At 51.4% G+C, this 19,476-nt stretch overlaps 1 protein-coding gene and 1 long non-coding RNA gene across 2 annotated transcripts in view; both read right to left on the minus strand.

Moving 5' to 3' along the window:
- Positions 1–19,476, minus strand: part of SCHIP1 (schwannomin interacting protein 1) — a 58,771-nt gene that overhangs the window by 30,604 nt on the left and 8,691 nt on the right. The window contains exon 2 of the mRNA XM_055723724.1: positions 9,510–10,019. Coding sequence (XP_055579699.1) covers positions 9,510–10,019 — 510 coding nt within the window. The remainder of the gene's footprint in view (positions 1–9,509; positions 10,020–19,476) is intronic.
- On the minus strand, positions 55–4,659 carry LOC129737056 (uncharacterized). The gene is made up of 2 exons (XR_008734470.1): positions 2,420–4,659; positions 55–2,384 (listed from the first exon to the last, which is right to left on the minus strand). It is a non-coding gene; the product is annotated as an uncharacterized LOC129737056 (long non-coding RNA).

Consider the following 19,476-nt stretch of genomic DNA (forward strand, 5'->3'; position numbering starts at 1 on the left):
AGCTGTTATGGATATTATGCATTAATGCAAATGCACAGTATACAGACAGTTCAGTAAGAAGAAATGATTCACAGATTTTTATTATTTTTAACTACTACGAATAGTTTATCATCAAACTCCTACCAGGCAAAGGAGATAGAGAAGAGGATGGTCATACATGATTCAGGTGCAGAATTCTGATAGTTCCCCAAGTCCCTCTTTAATAAATTCAATATAGGAATTACATTAAATAAAAAGTTTAGATTAAATTTTTAATAACTCACTAAAAGCACTTCGATTCCCTACAGACCGTACATACTAGCAGCTTTTGTATGCATAAAGAATTAAGCACTTTAATATAGTTCTCTTTTTTTAGTGTTGCCATCTACCAGCCGAGAGAGGATTAAATCTCAGCCCGGCACTTCCCTTTCCTTCCCAGCCCCTCCGAATTGCAGCTATTTCCTCCCGCCCAGCCACGCTCGGATTTCATTTTAACAAATCACGGACCAGCTGAAATAAATGGCCTTAGCGCGATTTTCTCATTTAAAGGAGATCTATAGACCACTGAGCAGGAAACCCAGATTGCTGATATAAATAAGATCTACCACTTCTGTGACGCAAATGACTCCACAGGCGCGACAGGGAAAGACAAAGCACCCCAAAATGATACGAGTACTTGAAAAAGCTGGAAACCCTTGAGGGGAAGAGCGATTATGTAGCACCTCAGGTCTAAGGCAACAACTGCAGATAATTGTACGAGTGAAACTCATTTTCCACCGAAGCCATCAGTGCTTTGCTTACAGAAGCAGGATTGATTTCAGATCCAGGTTAGTGGGCAAGATGGAAGAAATATTTTCACATCTTTTTAGTTATAGCTAAGGAAACTTCTCATACAAAAGTTGAATTATTTGCAGATTTAACAGCCAAAACAGACCAAACCCCGCTGCTGGAGATGTTGCAGCCCTCCTTAGCAGCGCTATTCTGCCCTGCACCTGCGATGCTCGGCTGGGGGATGCCTTGCTGGGGGAGCAGCCCCTGGCCATGTTAACCTGCAGTCCACAGTGGGAAACCTTGGAAAGCACTCAACTGATCAGATGATGCCATTTTTTAAAACAGCTATTTGGTTTAGAAAAAAGAAATACCTATACTGAGGGGCACCGGGGAAAATTAGGAAATTAGATGTCCTTCCAGTGGCAATAATACCTAACTTTCGTAACTTAACATGGGAATTTTATACAACCTCACAATAGGCTTTCCCCCACAAAAAGCATCATAAAAGTCCATTTTCCCTTCTAAATATGAAATGGTGGTCCCTGTAAACCTCCTTTGGGCTGCACCACTGCATCCTGGCCACGCTGTCAATACAGCAACTTGCACAGCCGAGTGTATCAGCTTATCAGCTACATCAGTTCCCAAAGACAAGCCTCCCGACACAAGAAAGGAGACATTTTATTTCAGTAGGGGAAGTCGTACTGCCTCCAAACACAAGCTGCTCTGGAGTTCAGCGAGCTTATTTTACCTTCTCAAAGGCAGCTTAGCCAAAATATTGGTAAATGGTTTATCTCCCATGTAAGCGCTTACAAACTAGATCACACAGCACAGGGAAGCTCCCTTTGGCTTTGCCTTTATCCTCTGCTTTCTTGAGATGAGACAATAAATCTCAAGTATCCCTTCCGAACCAAACCCACGCAGGGGTGTGCCGATACACCCCAAGCTGCCCGCCCACGCCCCAGCACAGCGGTGCAAGAGCACCATGGCTCTGCCTGCCCACCCCAGTGAGCATCCCCCGCTCGCTCCTACCGCTCCCTGTCCTACAGGCACTGACAGTTGGGGTGCTCCTTGCCCCGACAGCACAAGTTATGCTGGAGAACAGCACACCTATCTTCACTACAGGAGGAGATGCAGCAGTGCTCAAAATGCGCGGGGAGGGCAGGACCGGGCTCTGGTGCACACCAGCCTCAGGCAGCATCGCTGCTCCGGAGCGACTTGTATCGATGGTACATGAGCACTGAGGAGTTATCTAAAGCACAGCATGAAGCAGATTGGTTTTGCCTGGAAAATCTCTCTCTAGATGCTGTTTACAATACCAAGTTATTGCAGGAGCACTGCCTGGCTTAGGTGCTCCAAGCCCACCTACCTCTGCAGGAGGCAGGGACCCAGTTTTCCACCACGGACATTCATTTTACGGATTTTTTTTTTTTTTTTCTGTTAGCAGTAGGAAAAATGACGCCCTGAATGCAGCCAAAACCCAGTTCTTGCCTTTCCAGTTTCTACACAAACTTTAAAAAAAATAAACAAGTGTTGCACTTGGTTTTCCAACTCGCAGCCATTAGTGCAAAACCGCTTTAAATCCAGGCAGAGAGAAATAAGGAAATAAATCTCAACAATTCTTGCTGTCCATATCACTGCTAAGCCAATTCTGCTGTGCACCTAAACACACTTGGTAAGGTTTTGGGAGTATTTGGAGTATTATTTAAAACATTTAAATAAGGAGCTTCAGCAGACGTGCCTGAGGTCCCTGTGGAACGACCGTGACCATTACCTTTGCAGCTGAGGGCAGCCCTGCCCTACAGATGCAGGATCCCTGAAAAGGCAGGGATCGCTCCGTGCCAGACCCAGGACCACTCGCCCACCCGTCTGCCGTGCAGGGGCTGACGCCGGCGGGGCAGCAGGGGCTGCTCCATGCTTAGCAAATCCCTGCTGGCCATCCCAGCTCCTCCGGCAACCTCCGCCTGGTTAGACTTCAACCCTATCGCTTTCTGCTTGCTGCATTTTATTACCTTTCTAAGTGCCCGCGAGAGTTTGAGGGCCTGGTGAGTTTAATACTCATTCCTGAAAAGCTTTGTCAGCAGCAGCTCTGGCAGTCGCTGCTGGGATGGAGCTAGCCTGGCTTTCAAGTGCTCCTCAGTAGATCTGTAACGTGTTTGAGTTGCACTGAAGAAACACTTTTCACATGGTTTTTAAACACCCTCTGCCTATAATTTCTCTCTCCGCATACACCGTTATTTGCCATAGCGCCAGGTGTTACAGACACCCCATCCTACTCCACTGCCAGGCAGAGCGCAACCGCAGTAACTGCTGTCTGTCCAACATAACAGCGGCAAAAATAACAGGTTTTACACAGCACAGGTCAATTCTGAGAATTAAAAACCCACTACCTTGCGTTTATCACACCCAACGTGCAAGCAACAGATACATAAGTACATAATTATTATCCTGTCAAATAAGCGTTCCTGCTGCCCACTGCGATTTCAACCCCAGATACTCACTTAGGCTTAAGTGGGAATTTAAAGGTATTAGTCAAGGTGCAGCAGGAGAGGGGTACAGGGCTCCAGACTGCAGAATCCCATCATTTCAAGATCACACAAGCAAAATGATGTTCTGAGACAATAAAAATTTTGACTTGCATATAGGCTCACCTCTCGTTTCAGAAACCCTTAGCATTTGCTACTTAAGATAGCCAGTACCAAGAATACTCTTTTAAAACATACTTATTGGCCTTATACAGTCAGCAATCACGAATAGCGCCCTTCAGTACTGCACACAAGTACAGTCAAGGGAGATTTACCGTTGCCTGCAACACAATTAGTGTTAGAACCACCCAGCGTTCTCAGCTTTTTTTGGCAATTTCCACACCCCATACAAACCACTCACCAATCGACTGGGAAGCACTGCCAGCTCGCCCGGGTCCATCACACAGAGGTGTTCACAGAATAGTAATACTCGAATAAAGGAGAATCATTCATCAAAAAAGAATCCGTATGCTGTCACCCCATGTATTTAGCACTCTGTTTAATGAAAGGCTCTGCAGCAGCAATGGAGATAAAGTTTTTGCTCCAGATTATTAATTGCGAGCATTTTGCCTGGCCGAGTTTCAGAAGCAGCAAACATACATCTTTCCAATCCATATAATTACCAACGCTCTTCAAGCAACAAGCACTTTAGAGTACCTATAGATGTTTTCTTAGCTTAATGACATTGCACACTTTGGCAGAATCATTAATATCTTGCCAGCCTCATCTAACCTTTGAGCTGGGTGGAAAACGGCCAAAGTACGGTGCTGCTTTGATTCACCCACAGCAGAATGCGGCAGTGATGCATCGCCCGCTGCAATATTCCCCGCAGGTCCCGCACACCCAGGGACACCGGCACAAAGCAGGCACAGACCCCCGGTTTGACTGAAACTGCAGTGATTTTCCACAGCTAAAAGGTTTGATTTTCATGTCAGCTAAGCCTTAAAACAAATGAACTGCCCCAAAGAACCTCTCTCATCATGACTTGACTTTCTTCAGTAGCCTGCTGAAGGGTTAAATGGTCAAATCGAATAGGTAAAAGAGCTGTCAGGTGGAGAGAGAAGGTCTTGCTGGACCTCTGCGCTGCAGGAATGACAGAAATACAATTTCCTGCAAGGTAGAAGTTTGATTTTGAAAATCAGTGTGCCAGAAGTTAATGCACTGACAGTTCTTGTCTGGGGAAAATTGCTTTCAGGCATTAAACCCCTGGCTGTTACTTCTCTCTCCCAACACTTGCAGCCAAGACAAGATCGAACATCATCTAGGGATGAAGAACGTAACACTTTAAGCAAGCTCAATCAGGCAATTATTACTTATTTTAAGCGAGAACAAACTCGCTGTCAATCTTCAAGCAAATATTTGCTCCCTAAATGCCTGTAGGGACAACACGCCGCAACACCAGGGCTCTGCGCTTGGTCCCGGCCCCTGTTCCTGACAGCCCTGCTACACCCACACTCTTGCAGGGCTTTAAGAAGTGCCCGTTGGGTGCAGAAGCACCGCTGCTCACTCCATTTCTCTATTCCCTCTTGCCAGACCAGTCTACACATTTCTCCTTCCACCACAGCTGCTCTGACCCAGCTCTCTCTCCAGAGCTGCCCTACTGCTCGGTCAGGGTAGCAGACCCCTGCCCATGGCCAATTATTACATTGTTTAAAGATTCCACCCCACACTGCAATATATACTTTGAATTTATTTCAAATTTTCAGCAGCCGTGAGAGGAGACACCTATAAAGCCACAGGCAGAAGAAACAGGTATTAACATGGTCTGCGATAACTTCCATCCTACAGCTTTTGGCACCTCCTGTTAGCCCTTTAAGCCCTTTGCAGGGTTTTCCAGCCGTTTTCAAATGCAGACCTGAAACTTTTCCAACCTACACACAGCAGGTTTAGGACTGCCACCACTGCCTCCGGCTCTTCTTCGCCACCTTTCCAGGTCCCCCCCAAAGGGGTCTGCAGACCCCTGTGGGCAGCTGGCCGCCCATCAAACACAGCTCTGAGCAAAGCTGGAGCACCCTGCCCACCTCCACTAAGTCAAGACAGCCTCAAGGATCAAACAAGTCAGAAGGAAACAAATTTAACTTCCTAACACACTGTAAACACACGAGCCCCCATGCCTGAGGCTGTGACGTGCCTGGGCAGACGGTGCTGATACGCGATGTGTTACAGGTCCTGCCAAAGGCACCAGCTAACCGGTGTCTGTCTGTCTCCACAGTGTATGCAGGAATATTTTAGCAATGAGAAGGGAAAATCCAGACTCCAGCACACCCTTACCCATGCAGAAGGCTTCTGCGGAAGTCCTGGAGGCCGCAGGGATGAGCTTTTATCACCACTGCCTGCGATAAGCCTGCTTTGTGGACAGCAAAATTCATTCGGTAGTGTCATTCATCTCCAGACTGTCACAGGCACCCAAGTCTCTTTGCGAGGGTGAGTCGGCTGGCTGTGCCATTTCCTCTCCTGCAAGTGTTTTTTGGTTTTTTTTTTTAATTGACGACGGAATTTGCAGATATTATTTTCAGAAAATACATCCTATTGATTGTAATTACCATCCTCGGAGATGCAATGGAAAGAATATTAAAACCATTAATGGTGATTTGGATTTTATTAGAGCCATTAGTGAAAAGGCAAGCAGAGCACCGTTGCTTCCCAAGCACCTCAGCAGCTCCTAAGCACCATAAATCATCTCACGGCACATTTGTTACCGCTTTGGATACAGCCAGGAGTTGAGCAAAGGGGGGGAAAAAAAAGAGAGGGGAGGGGGCAGGCTTCATGCAGCTGGGTGATGAGATTGGTCCAACCACCTTTTAAATGAACCTTTTAAGCATCAACTGCCTTCAGAAAAGATGTCATTTCTTCTCTTAAGTAGATGCCGGGCAGACTCAAGAGCCATGTAACGCAACTCATTGGGTCTGTGCGTGCCAGAGCAGGCTTGCAGGCAGCTCGGCTGACCCGCAGCTCCAGAAACAGTCATTTCACCCTCATTTGGGGAAGAAAGGAGGAAACAGCCTGCATTTCTAGACATCATCTTCCCATGGGTACCTGGCCCATGTGAGCCCTCGCAGAGCCACCATGCTGATGCGGCATTAGGGACCTGGGTGGTATTACAGCAAGCCCACACCTTGAGAACAACCTGCCCATGGCCACGGCATGGCCAGGACAGACAGACCTGCAGCCCAGCACCACCCAGCCCGGCTGGTCCTGTGCTCTCTCACCAGCATCACTTAACAGGGCTGCTGATGCTGAGCAGAAGTCACCAGCCTCTTCCAAACGCTCCCCCGGTAGGAGCTTCTCAACCCTGTATGCAACCTGAGGAACCAGCCTTGCCCCTCATGTCTCCTTTGTGTTGTGCAATCACATCGGGAAGCGAGATAACAGCCATTCCCATGTAATTAATATTCTCTTTTTCCAACCTTCCCAGCAACCTGGGGCAGATCTCTGCATGTACAGAGGTGACCGAAGGTCCCTCTTCAGCTTAAATATTCTTAGCCCAGCTGCAGCCCTCCTGAGCACTCCTTGCATTTCAGCCCAGATGTTCCTTGCCTAGAAAACCTCCTAAACCCACGTGAGTATTTCCTTAGAACCGTGAATTTCCTCTTCTCCTGGGACTCCAGCCTGACCAACATCCCTCTGCAGGGATTCAGCACAGGTCACTGCTGGCTTGCAAAGACTCGGCACAGGTCACTGCTGGCTTGCAATCACCAGAAACTCCTGAAACCAGCTTCAGATGCTGCCAGCCAGGGACAGGAGGCAGGGATGGAGTGGGCAGGGTTCTTCTCCCAGCACATCTGACCCGACGGCGAGCAGACCCCAGAGCAGTGGCCCCTCTCCTGCCTTCTCTTGCAGCACGATAAAAAGCAATTAAATACAGGTACCAACAGCAGAAAGAACTCTCTGTTCCTCTAATCTCACAGCATTCGCTCAGGATTTTATATTCTTTAATAGAACATCTACACTGGATTCCTGATAACGCAAACCAGCCCAAGAAATGCTTCCCCTCACAGCAACAGCTGCTATCACACCACATCCCTGGTGACAAGATCATTTTAGACTACACCAGTCAAGGCCTATAGCACTGAAATTCTCCTTTTTCTAACATATTCTGCTAGCAGTTGGAGCAAGCTAGCCCGTTTCTCTGTAGTTACTTCCTGGATGGTTTCACTTAATGATTTTCATGTTTACAAACACTTGAGCTTCCAGTAGGGCAAGGCAAGGTTTTGTTATAAATAACAAGATACCAAACCACAGGAAAATGTCAAGGGCAGGAGGAAAAAAACAAACCCGAACATAAAAGGAGATTCTTCTCTTCAATCTGGTTTTAGTTAGCCTTCAAGGTACTGAGTCCCCGCAGCTGATGGGGCATAAGCCTGGGTGCTACAGCCACATCAAACCACCTCCTAGCTGGCAGGGGGTGTGTGTGTGTGTGTGTGGGGGCAATGCCCCTGCCCAGCAGGGCCTGGGCTGCTGCCAACAGCCCCTTCCCTCTGCCCCAGGCAGGCAATGGAGGGAGCAGAGCTGGAACACCTTCTCCTCCTCCTCCCTCTGCGCCAGGGGAAGGGGAATCCGGGCATCGAAGCAGCAAAGACGAGACTGGGAAAGCTCCTTGTTCACGTGCCTCTGGGACCACTGGCTGGGTGAAGGGCTGAGGAAGGTCTCTCCAGGGCCACATACACTGAAAAACTCATGTTTGCAGAGCGGAAAACTCCAGTTGCTGGTGAGCATAAGAGGACTGGCAGCTCAGCCCTACCCATGGGGAGATGCTCAGAAGGCACTGGGCTCCCTGATGCCCAGATCTGGGTGGCCATCGCGGTTCTAGCTGGCTCCACATGCTGCTGAGGAGTGCTCAGGCTGCAAGCACACGCTGTAAACCTTGACTCTGGGCAGGACAAGCCAGGGCGTGAAGCAGCCGTGAATGCCTTCCAGTGCCTTCGTGCTTGCACGAGGGAACAGAAGGATGGAGGAGGAAAATCCTTACAGAGGTGAAGAGGCAAAATTCCTTTGGTGATACCTCACCTCGTTAAGCACACACCTGGAGGCAAAGAGTTTCCAGCACTGCTGATGCTGCCAGCAGCTTGGGCAGCAGGAGTTTATCAGATAACGCTGAAGCAATGAGCTCCCAAACCACAAAAATGAGTTGCTTCCCCCCCCCCCCCCCCCTTTTTTTTTTTAAGCTGAGTTTCTGCACAAATGACTGTAATTAGGGATGTTACCTGTTGGTTCCTCAGGGCACTGAGGCTACAGTGTTCAGGCTTTGGAAAAAGCCTCCTGCACAGCAGCTGCCCCACTCCTCTATCAGTTTATTTATCATATCCAGCACCCACCGAGATTTCTCTCAGATTAGGTGTAACTTGAGGATTTAGGGGGAAATCCCCACCTCCCTGAGCCAGATGACTTCACAGGAAGTCAAGGGATGGAATGCCTTAAAAAAAAGGGAAAAAAAATAATTTAAAAAACATGAAGTGCTCCAGCAGCAAGGCCGCAGGGCGTGGTGGCGAAGCACACATCTCTCATCATGTGTGTCATCACATCCGAGGGCTCCTGCAGCGGTTTTGGGAGATTTTGTAGATTCCTTTTAATTCATATGTGATGGAAGTCTCCGCCGGCATGGTGTCACGCGTGCAGCGCCTGCTCAGCTGCCCATGGCTGCGCCTGGCATCTCCGAAGTTACGGGCAATTCCTAAAACACTCTGCAAATGATGCAGCCGCGTAACAATTTACAGGGTTTTCTGTAAAAACACGTTTTGAGGCTTCGTCTTGGCCGACAGCAGGTTGTCATCCTCCCTTCCGCAAGGGGAACACCCCCCACTGCGCCGCCAGTGTCCCCAGCCAGCGGGAAGGCGGCTCTTCCTCAGTTTTTGCAGGGAAAACCACCCCTGGAGCCGGCTCAGCGCTGGCGGAGGCACCTCGCCCCCACCGGGCGCCGGCACCAGCCGCTGCCCGTCCCCGCTGCCGCCCCCCGGAGATGCCCCGGGAAAGTTGTACCTCCTCCGGCCCCCCGCTTCCCGCAGGCACCGCCGCACCGGGCTGGGGGGCGCGTACCCCTCCTCAGCGCGACCCCACGCCGCCCCAGCGCCACCGGGTGCCGGTCCCGGGAGGTGGGGGGGGCATCCCCACCGCGACCCCCCAGCGCCGAGACCGGCTCCCCCGGCATGGCCGCGGCCGAGCAGCGAGTCACCGCCCCGGGGGCAGCCGCACCCGCCGCCCGCCCGCCCGCTCCTCCGCCCTCCCGGCCCCGGGACTCACCGAGGCGGGGCTGGCCCGCTGGCCCCGCTCCTGCTCCCGGCACTGCAGCCCGGCCAGGTGCCTCTCCAGGGCCGCCCAGTCCATAGCCGGCGGCTGCGGCTCCCGAGGGGGCTGCGTCCCGCCGCCCCGCCGCCCGCCCGCCGCCCGCCGCTCCTGCGGGGGTACCGGCGGCGGGCGCTGGGGCTGGGGCGGCCGCGGGCGGGAGGCGGCGGGGCGGCGGGGCGCGGCGGCGGCGGGGGAGCCGCTCCGGCGGGCGGGCGCGGCGCGGCAGCGGGCATCGCCGGCGGGGCAGCGCGGCGGCGGCCGGCGCGCCGGCGGGGAGGGCAGGTAGCCCCCGTCCTCCTCCTCCTCCTCCTCCTCCGAGTCCTCCAGCGCCGCCAGGTCCAGGCTGCTGGGGGACGGCGAGGACTTGCCCTCCGAGCACGGCGTGGCTTTGCTGGAGTTGGACTCCGAGCTGGAGCGGCTGCTGCCGGCGTCGCTCCCTAAATCCATCCCATCCTCCCGGGAGTCCTGCCGGAGAGAAGCGAGAGGCGCCCGTCAGACAAACCGGGACCCGGCCCTGCCCGCCGGGCACGGGAACCGCCGGCCCGGGGCGGGCCGCCCGCCTCGCCGGGGCCGCCCCCGCAGCACCGGAGCCGCCGCTGCAGCCGCCGCGGGGCGGCCCCGGGCCGGGGCGGGGAGGAGGCGGCCCCGCGCGCGCAGCGCCCTCCGCGGGCGGCAGCGGGAGGAGCGGGCGGGGGGCGGCGCTCGGGGGGGGCCGGGAACCGCCGCCGTGGCGCCCGCAGCCCCCGCCCCGCTGCCTGCGGGCAGGGTGCGCAGCGCCTGCCCCGGGCTCCCCGCGTGGCTCTGCCGGGAGAAGCGCCGGTGGCCGGGAGGGCGCCTTGCGCCATCGCTCTGCGCCGGGCTCGGGGGGCCCGGCTTCGCGTGGGGCTTCGCGTGGGCTCGGTCACTCGTTACCAGTGCCACCACCAGTGCCACCACCAGTGCCACCCCCAGGGTGCACACGGGCACGCGTGGCGCATCGCCGCTTCCCGCACTCTCCCGTTTCTTTCCTTTTCTTTTTTGGCAGTAATTTCAAATAACTAGTTAAGAGGGGCCTATAAATAACTGCTAAAAAAAAAAAAAAGCTAAAACCCCTAATTTACTTGATATATTCTGGGTCACTGAAGCCATGTTTAACGTACAAATGTTCCCATTCCCAAATCCATTTGAAGAAGAGCTTTCCAGGCTGCGTGGCCGAAATGGGGAACATTAATCATGTGGCAGAGCACCCCCGGAACGGTCTTTGGGAGACACGGCAGCATCCAGCTCTGGCAGGTCCCTACAGACCCAGACCAGCAGATACAGGGAGTAGGGAGAATGTTGGGGATGTATTCCTGCAGCCCTGGGGTCTGGCAGAGGGAGAGCCAGCAACTAGTCTTAATTAAATTCAACCATTTAATTGGATCGAGAGTTTATTTTTTGGCAGAAATAGGAAAACTATGTAAGAAACACATCCTTAAGGTTGCGCGGGGTTTAGAGCTGTCCGGTGGGGTGGGGTGGTGGGGTGATACCAAGCAGTGGTACACACGCCAGAGCCTGTCTGTGGCACAGACACCCGGGGGGGGGGGCAGGGGTCTGGCGTGGCAGTACTGGGGGTCCCTTCCTCTACGGTTTCCTGCTCCATAACATGTCTGCATGCCGGTGGTCCAGCCTGGTTTGTCGCTTCACCCAAAGGGGGTAAAGGGAGGAAGGAGGGAACATCTGCAGCCAGTTAACTCCCGTGGCTTTTGAACTCCTCGCTACGCAGCTGTTCATCCCAAGGAGTGGCAGAGCTGCACTGGAGGCCATGCCTACGCTGCCGACCTGCGAGTCTTATTTAACCCCCATCTCTTTGGTAGCAGTGCCCGAGTGCCATGGAGGGCCATGGCTTCACTCCCAGGAACCCATGCAGGGTACCAAAAACGCAACGGCACAACGCAGACAGAAAGGAGATTTGTGTAACCTGCCGGGAGCTGGGGCAGACTTGGGCTGAACTGGTTTAGGTGTCATGGAGACACCTGCTTTTTGTCCAGCTAAGCGTGCCGTGTGGGGCCAGTGACCCTGGCTCCTATCCACAGCTTGGAAGGATAAAACAGGAGTATGACACACGGTGAACAGCAGTACAGCTTATTTGGCCAAGGTGATATTAACCTCTCTGGTTAAGTGTCTCTACCAGGTGCTCTCCAGGTTACCAGCACAGATTATCCCAAGTTACTCTCGTGTTACCCAAGAGCACCCATGTTCAGGGCTGCATCCCTCCTCCCCGCTCGGTCCCTGCTTGCTTCCCAGGCTCCTGGCACTTGTGGTTGGGACTTACAAAATCAGTTACCGTGTAAAATGCAGTTTTAAAGATAATTCCAACAAATGACAGGAAGCAAAGAGTTAAGCCTCGATGCTGGAAAAGGATTATATTGGCAAAAGTTTTTACCAGTTGCACACCTATAAGTTTAGGAGGAGGATGGCATTTGACATACTTTGCAGGGCGCAAGAGTCTATTTTAGTGTCGCCACCACCCTAAAAAGCAAATATCTGCTGAGCAAAGCGGAGGAGCTGCCTTATTGTCTCCAGTCTGGCAGTCACAGGCTGTGGAAAGCTTTATTTATAGGAGCTCATGGTGTGCCTGTGTGCTGCTTTGGGCTGGGGTACAGTTAATTTTCTTCACGGCGGCCGGCACTGGCCGTGTCTGGGGTTTGTGGCGGGCACAGCGTCGATAACCCCGGGATGCTCAGTCCCTGCTGAGCAGCGCTCACACAGAGCCCAGGGCTCTGCTGCTCCTCACCCCACCCCACGGCGAGCGGGCTGGGGGGCACCGGGAGCTGGGGGGACCCGGGAGCTGGGGGGACCCGGCCGGGACAGCTGACCCCCCTGACCCCAGGGTACCCCAGACCATATGGCGTCACGCTCAGCACGTACAGCTGGGGGAGAAGGAGGAAGGGGGGACGCTGGGAGCGATGGCCTTTGCCTTCCCAGCGCCCGTTACACGCAGAGCCCGGCTCTGCTGGGGCTGTACATAAAGACCTGCCCACCCGTGGGAAGCGGCGACAGAATTCCTTGGGTTGCTTTGCTTGCGCACTCGGCCTTTGCTTCAGCTATCGAACTGCCTTTATCTCAGCCACCAGTTTTCTCACTGTTACCCTCCCGATTCTCTCCCCCATCCCACTGCGGGGGAGCGAGCGAGCGGCTGAGCGGGGCCGAGTTGCCAGCCGGGGATACACCACGACAACCTGATTGATTCGGAAGATTTCTTCGATGCAAGGAGAGCACTGATAACATCTTGTGGAAGATGAGAGCTCCTCTCCTGTGTAGTACATCAAATTTCCCAGTGCAGCACCAGCCCGTGATGCCCAGAGGGGCATGTTGTGGGTGGCAGCCACCTCCCACTACAAACGTGCCGGTTCTGGGTGCAACAAGGCTTTTCCAGCCACGGTGAGCACCGTTCAGCCAACGCGGCTGGCTCGGTTGCCTCCCCGGCACTGCTTCTCCACACTGCCAGACCTTGCAACAGCCTGCCTGCTGCCCTGTCTTCAAACGATGGTGTTCTCTCATGAGGTTAACAAGAATACACGTGTCTGATGATTTTCTAAGTTTCTCTCTCTCTTTTTTTTTTTTTTTTACTTTTCTTCATAGCAGACAGATACGATCATTTTTAATCTTGTACTAAGCCCTCTACATTTCTAATTATATGTGGAGAGTATATTTGCACTCGACCATTCACAAGAAGAAACCAGATATTGTTATTCAAAACACATATGTAATTTATCTCATTTACAAGCCCACATCAAATAGGTTGCTTCTCCAATGCAATGAAAAACTTGAAATTCATTTGAATTTTTAAGGGTGAAGAGTGTGAACACAAGCCCTTGTAGATGAAAGAACATGCTTTACAGTTATTTTATTCAGTGCAAAGAAGGTTTTAGTACAAGTAAGGCATGTTGAGTTTATTCTGAAACAGAAATATATCAAAAATAAGATACTTATTACTTTCATGGGATGAATGCAGTGCTGTTTTAAAAGCCAGTTTGCATATTATCATAAGCTATTAGATTTATTTCGTTTTACCATTCCGGCACTACACTAACCCCATTCTAAAATGCATTTTATGTTCTTTCTCTTTCTCTTGTGCTAAATTGCAGAAGCTTTTGGGTCAGGGAAGGAAGGCAGGCAAGCAGGGAAGTCACAACCACCCTGAAGCTGCCTCCTCCTCCTGGCCTTCACAGACATCATACAACTCCCTAAGTATGAGAACACCTCCTCTGGCTGGGTCCTCACCTCCCCCACCGCTCAGCACCCTCCTGAGCTCCCGAACCCTAAGCAGCCCCGCACAGGACGTGCTGCCCGATGCAGGCAGTGAGATGGGAGCAGAGGGCCACAAAGCCCACCTGCCCCACCAGAAAACCGGTGAGTCCCTGGCATCAGTCAGTCCTCGGATACCCAAGGCGGCCAGCTAGTGATGGCTTTGAGCACAGTCAGTAGCGAATGATGACATTTGATCTGATATTTTCTTAACCAAATGCTTTTGGATTGTGACTTTTCAAAAAGTTTGGATTTTTCCCAGCTTTGAAAGTCTGGCTTTCCTGCCAGCTTGTCCATTTAGTCTCCCCTCTCCTAGAGCAGCCCCAGCCAGATGCTCTCCAGGTGGGCTAGTTCAGTTTGGGCTGTGTTTCAAGGGAAAAGGACAGAGCTGCAGCCTCTGGGTACTTTCAGCTGAAACTGGATGGTGTTCCTCATAGTGAATGGGTTTGCTGCTCATACTTGTGCAACGTGGAGCCTACTGAGAGCCCGAGGTTAGACTCAGAACCAGTCCAAAGAAACTGTGTGTAAAAGTCTGGCTGGGGTTTCTGAGGGGATTTCTCTTTAATTGACTTCCACGCAGAGCTGACTGCTGTCATTATGCAGGCAGGGACTTGCTGGGGAAATGTCGCGGACCCACCTGCCCCAAGATAGCACAGGAAAGCATCGTTTCCTTTGAACACAAAGAATTTATGCTTCCCACTACCCCTAAAGAGGAAAAGAACTGCACTGAGATCAATGCACATTTCCTTTTCATAGGACAACCACTCTGTAAGTATTTCTGGTTTTTGTCATCCCACGGGCAGCAGAAAGGCTGTCAGCATTTGCCTGGAGTCCGTGTTGGACCCCAACACACACCTAAGTGAGCATAGGCCCCCAAAAATCAGAGAGCCAATATATTCCTTGGTCCCTGAACTGGCCATTTATATTCAGGACCTTTTTTTTTTACCCATTCCTCCTCTCCTATAGAAGTTTTCTTCCACACATTTTGTGGGTCTGTTGCTGCTGAACATGCTGTGGAGGTATTCTAATCTTTCATTACAAATAATGCATCTGCCAACTTTTGCTTAAAGCGTAAGCCAAGTGCAATAGCTGTGGTTTATTCTTCCTAAGCCTGCAGGAGCCAGAAGGGTCCCTGGCTTCATTCACGCCACCGCCTTAATTCTCAGGCATCTTTAAAACATCTGCCCTGGTAAATGTTCCCTGTTCCAGGAACCACAGCTGTACCCAGCTGGCCATGGCCCAGCTTGCTGGCACTGTCCAGGGAGGAGGAGGAGGGAAGGGAGCCTGCAAGCTGCCTCCATCCAGGGTGTCCCTCGGCAGCACCAGCCCGTGTACCCCCCCATTTTCTGCCCACAGCTCAGGATGGGCATTACACCATTTCCAAGGAAAAAAACCCCTGCTTTTTTTGGTGTGAAGAGGATCCTTGTTCTGTCCTGCCTGCAGCACACAGATACCATGGTGACAGACACCTTCCAAGATTACGAAAGCAAACAGGAACTCATGAATTTGTGTTTTAAGGCCAAATTATATATAGGAGCAATACACACTTGACATCTGTCACTGTTTCCTATTAGTACCCTTTGCTTGATTAATCCCCTGCAGCCAGCCTAGCCCCCAGTTGGTGCTGGGAGGAACCACTCACGCTTTCTGAGCTCTACTGGAGAGGTTTAGCAAACTCCTGTGCAAGACAGCCCTGGCTTGCTGCCTGCCCGAGATGGGCCATGCCGTGTCGTGCCGTGCCAGCCTCCCATGGATGTCTTGCAGCACATGGCAGAGCACAGGACAAGCTGCACCAAGGTCCCACCACTAGCTACCAGAGGTGCCAGGGACAACTGCAGGAGGATGGAAGCACGACTTGGGGACGTTGGACTATTCCTCTCGTTGTGTTCAGCTGCAGCTGGTGTTATTTAACTATTTGCCCAGGTGATGCTGAGAGTCCCAGATACAACCGATTTGGCAGACTGGTGCCTCTAAAATAATTCCCACAGACATCAGAGTAGGCGGCAGAATGAAAAAAGGTCAAATTTAAGCTCAAATGCTGCTGGGAAAAGGGATGTATCACTCATACAGAAGTGATGACTATAATGCATTTATAAATACACCCGTGGCAGAGGTGCTATTCCCTCCATCAGCTGTCCTCACTGCTGCAGGCAGGACCCGCGCCTCTGCTGTCCCTTGCTCAGCCATGCAGCCAGGCACCAATGCCTTGTATTATTTTTTACCTGCCCTATCTGTTATTCTACTGACCACAAGTTCTCACCTGTAAGATTTTCCCACCTCATGGGATTTCTGCTGTTCTGGGAGCAGCCTGGGATGGGGTTTTGCTCGGTGCTTTATAGGGAGCATTTGAGCCCTGTTTAAGTGCTGCATGACTCCTGGGGCTGGCAGCATACATCCACAACCAGTAAATAAAACCAGAAAAGGAAGAAAACGAGATTGCTTTGGCTTGAGAGTAGCAGGGGAAGAGCCTCGTGATGAAAATGCTTGAAAGCAGTCTACAGATCAGAACAGAAATTCTGTGATCCCTTCAGAGGGATAAATATTTCAGAAGAGTGGGTGCACATCCAGACCGCTGCTACAGCTCCAGCCCTGTGCAGTGTGGTCCTCAGCACCTTCACAAACTTTTAAAACCTCGAGCAACCAAATGCCCTTGTGTGCTGCTGACTCGCCGCGTTTGAGATAAACTGGCACTGCAACTCGTATTTCAAACATTTTTTTACTGATTTTACTAAATGCTTATTCATACATCAAAGGGTGTCTCCCCTCCAAAAATCACAGATAACATCCCGCAGTCCCTGCACACTCGGGTTATCCCTATCATAGGCCAGAAAACCCTGATGGTTTGGCTTTGGGACTTAGAAGCACAAGGATGCTGCATGGCTCCATGTTTCCCAGCCAGCCCTGTGCAACTCTGCAACGAGACTCCAGCAACAAACGAAACACACAAAACACATAAAATAATGCCATTTCCTTTAAAAACTAACAGGATGAGGCACTCACCGGCAGCCTGGTGGGGCATGGAGATGGGGGCTGGCCAGCTCCATCCCTCCCTGGGCAGCTGCAGCCTCCCTGGGGGAGCTGGGGGCCACGGCACAGCGCAGTGTACGCGGCTGCCAGCAAAACCTTTGCGGCAATTGTTTTTGTGCATTGCCGTTTGGATTTGCAGGTTTAACTATTTAAATTTAGCAAATTAATCCTTTGCTTAATTTAGAGGGGGGATAAGGGGGGAGGGAAATCACACGAGGCAGCAAGAGTCTGAGTGATTACGCTCTCATTAAAGCTCCTCTGCTGTCAGAGGAGGTAACAGAGGCGGAGGAGAGGGATAACGGCAGTGTCTCAGATCTAATGCCCTCTTAGGTTGTTTTCATCTTTTTTGGCTCTGTCAGGCACCAGTTCCCCATACCGGTATTCAATTCTTGCAGCAAGAAAAGCTGCCGGGATGGCTCATCCTCTGCCAGGGCTTCCCTCGCCGAGGCCCAGAGGACCCCAGACCCCCCGTAGCTCTTCTCCACCCCACTGGGCTCGCAGCACGGGGACTGTGGCTGCCGCTGTCTACGATGGCCACACCAATGCTGCTGCGACAGTATAAAGGCTGCACAAATGGCCATTACTGGTGTCCTAACACACCTGCGAAGACCACCTCGCCTCCCACCCTTTGTACAAATTGGAGAATAAAGAAGATGGTCCTGCCCAAACTGGTTTTCCTCTAAATAATTTGCTGCAGGATGGAGGATGAATGAACCAAGTGGATGAAAAGGGGCGAGCTTTTCAAACAGCCTCTCTTACATATCTAATTTAACTCTTTTTATATGCATCTCTGACCAAACTCAACGACAAATTCACAGTCTGACGTCTGGGGAATACTCAAAAAGGTAACGGTGGGGAAGGAAGAAGAAAGGGCACGCCTCCGTTTTCAGCAGCACTCACCATGCCTTTCTGCTTCTCAGTGGATTATGAAGGAGAAAGCAAGGAAGGAAAAAAATCCCCTTAAATTAAAATTATTTCTTGACCATTTTAGTATAGTAGAACAGAAAAGGGATGAAATCTCTTGAGATCTGTCATTCAGGAGACCAAAGCGGCGCCAGCCAGGATAACTAATTTTATTCCCAAATACTGTGAAATGTGCTGATACACACACCAGAGGGTTTATCACTGCTTCAGCAAGGCGAGGATTACCACCTGAATATGTTTAAACTGAAATTATGCTGAAATCAGTAGGAAGTGAATTCTGCCTCATTGCTTTAACAAAGGTGCATTTAAAGGCAATTACCAAAAATACCCTTCAAGGAGTAAATGGGTTGCAATTAAGTTATTACCAGTCCGGTGCCAGCATTCCCCAAGGACTGCTTGGATAATGGTTATCTCCAGGTGAAGAGTTCTGATTATCCCTTCTCCTTCAACTCCTCCTGGTGTGGATGTCCATCTCCTCCAGCCTGCCCTGGCCATGCCCATCCCCTCCAGCACGACACCACCCAACGCATCTGACGCATCTGACTGTCCCGCTGTCCTCGGGTGAAGCATGTGCCATCTTGGGGACTGGGAAGCTGAGACGGGTTGATGCAGATGTGCTTGGTACCTTAGAAACCTGATCATCATCCCTCCTTCTCCTCCTCGTCTCAGCCAAGCCAGAATTATGTCTGCTATCCCCTATTTTTCCAACAAGGACACGTGGCTGGGGTTGACTGACACTCGTGAGGTTAGGAATTCCTCTTTCCTTCTGTTATCCAGCCTGCCAGGGCTGCTTCCCTGTGCCAGTTCCCCTCCGGCAGGCACAGGAGGGCTGGTAAACAAAAAGCAAGGTCAACAGGGATCCTCCTTATCTGTCAAAAGGCCTCTGGAATTCGGTGCAATCATCAAGCTGTAGGGGAAAAAAATGCCCTTTTATAAACTGGTTTCACAGGCATGTGGGTAAGGAATGCGGGTAGGGAAATAGCTGAAATACTTCAAATGCACGAGTCCACAACAGTGCTGCTGCATCTTAATATTTATGTTGGTTACTAAATGCATTAACTCACAGATTTTAACATGTGCGGAGAAGGTTTATGCAGTGTTTCTGCACAGAAACCCCTCCTGCCCACGATCCTTTGGGCAGAACTGCTGCTGCCCCACAGATGTGTGGGGCAAGGGCTATGGGACCAGGGGGATGGAATCAGCCCCTTAATTAATTTTCAATGAGGAGAGCGATATCTGCCTCAGGAGCCTTTGGGTATCATAGCTGGGGCTGGAAAGTAATTATTAACAAAACCAGGGAGGACTGCGCTCGGTCAGTATCGCAGCAGATTTCATCCCAGCTGGCTGAGCTGGGACTGGTCACGTTTAGAGCAAGAACCAACATTCAGGAATTTCTCCCAACTTTTTGTGCACCCCAGATGATCCAGCCCACTGCCTGATTTAGGGCTGAGAATTTTTTTCTGGGACTGTAAATATCTTACAGTGAATCATTTCTTGCCCAACCCTATTAAATGAGAGTCCCAGAAAATGGTTTGGAGAAATAGTTAGGCTAGTCCTTGCACAGTCACGCAATTTCTTCCCAAGACTAATACATACCAAGGAGTTTTACCATCCCTTCACTGCTCAGCTCAGCTCAGGGGCGGATGCAGGCTACACATAAATAAACCCAGCCTAAAGCAGCCACAGCTGGGGACATGGAGGG

Source organism: Falco cherrug, chromosome 11, assembly GCF_023634085.1.
Source record: "Falco cherrug isolate bFalChe1 chromosome 11, bFalChe1.pri, whole genome shotgun sequence".
Taxonomy (NCBI): domain Eukaryota; kingdom Metazoa; phylum Chordata; class Aves; order Falconiformes; family Falconidae; genus Falco; species Falco cherrug.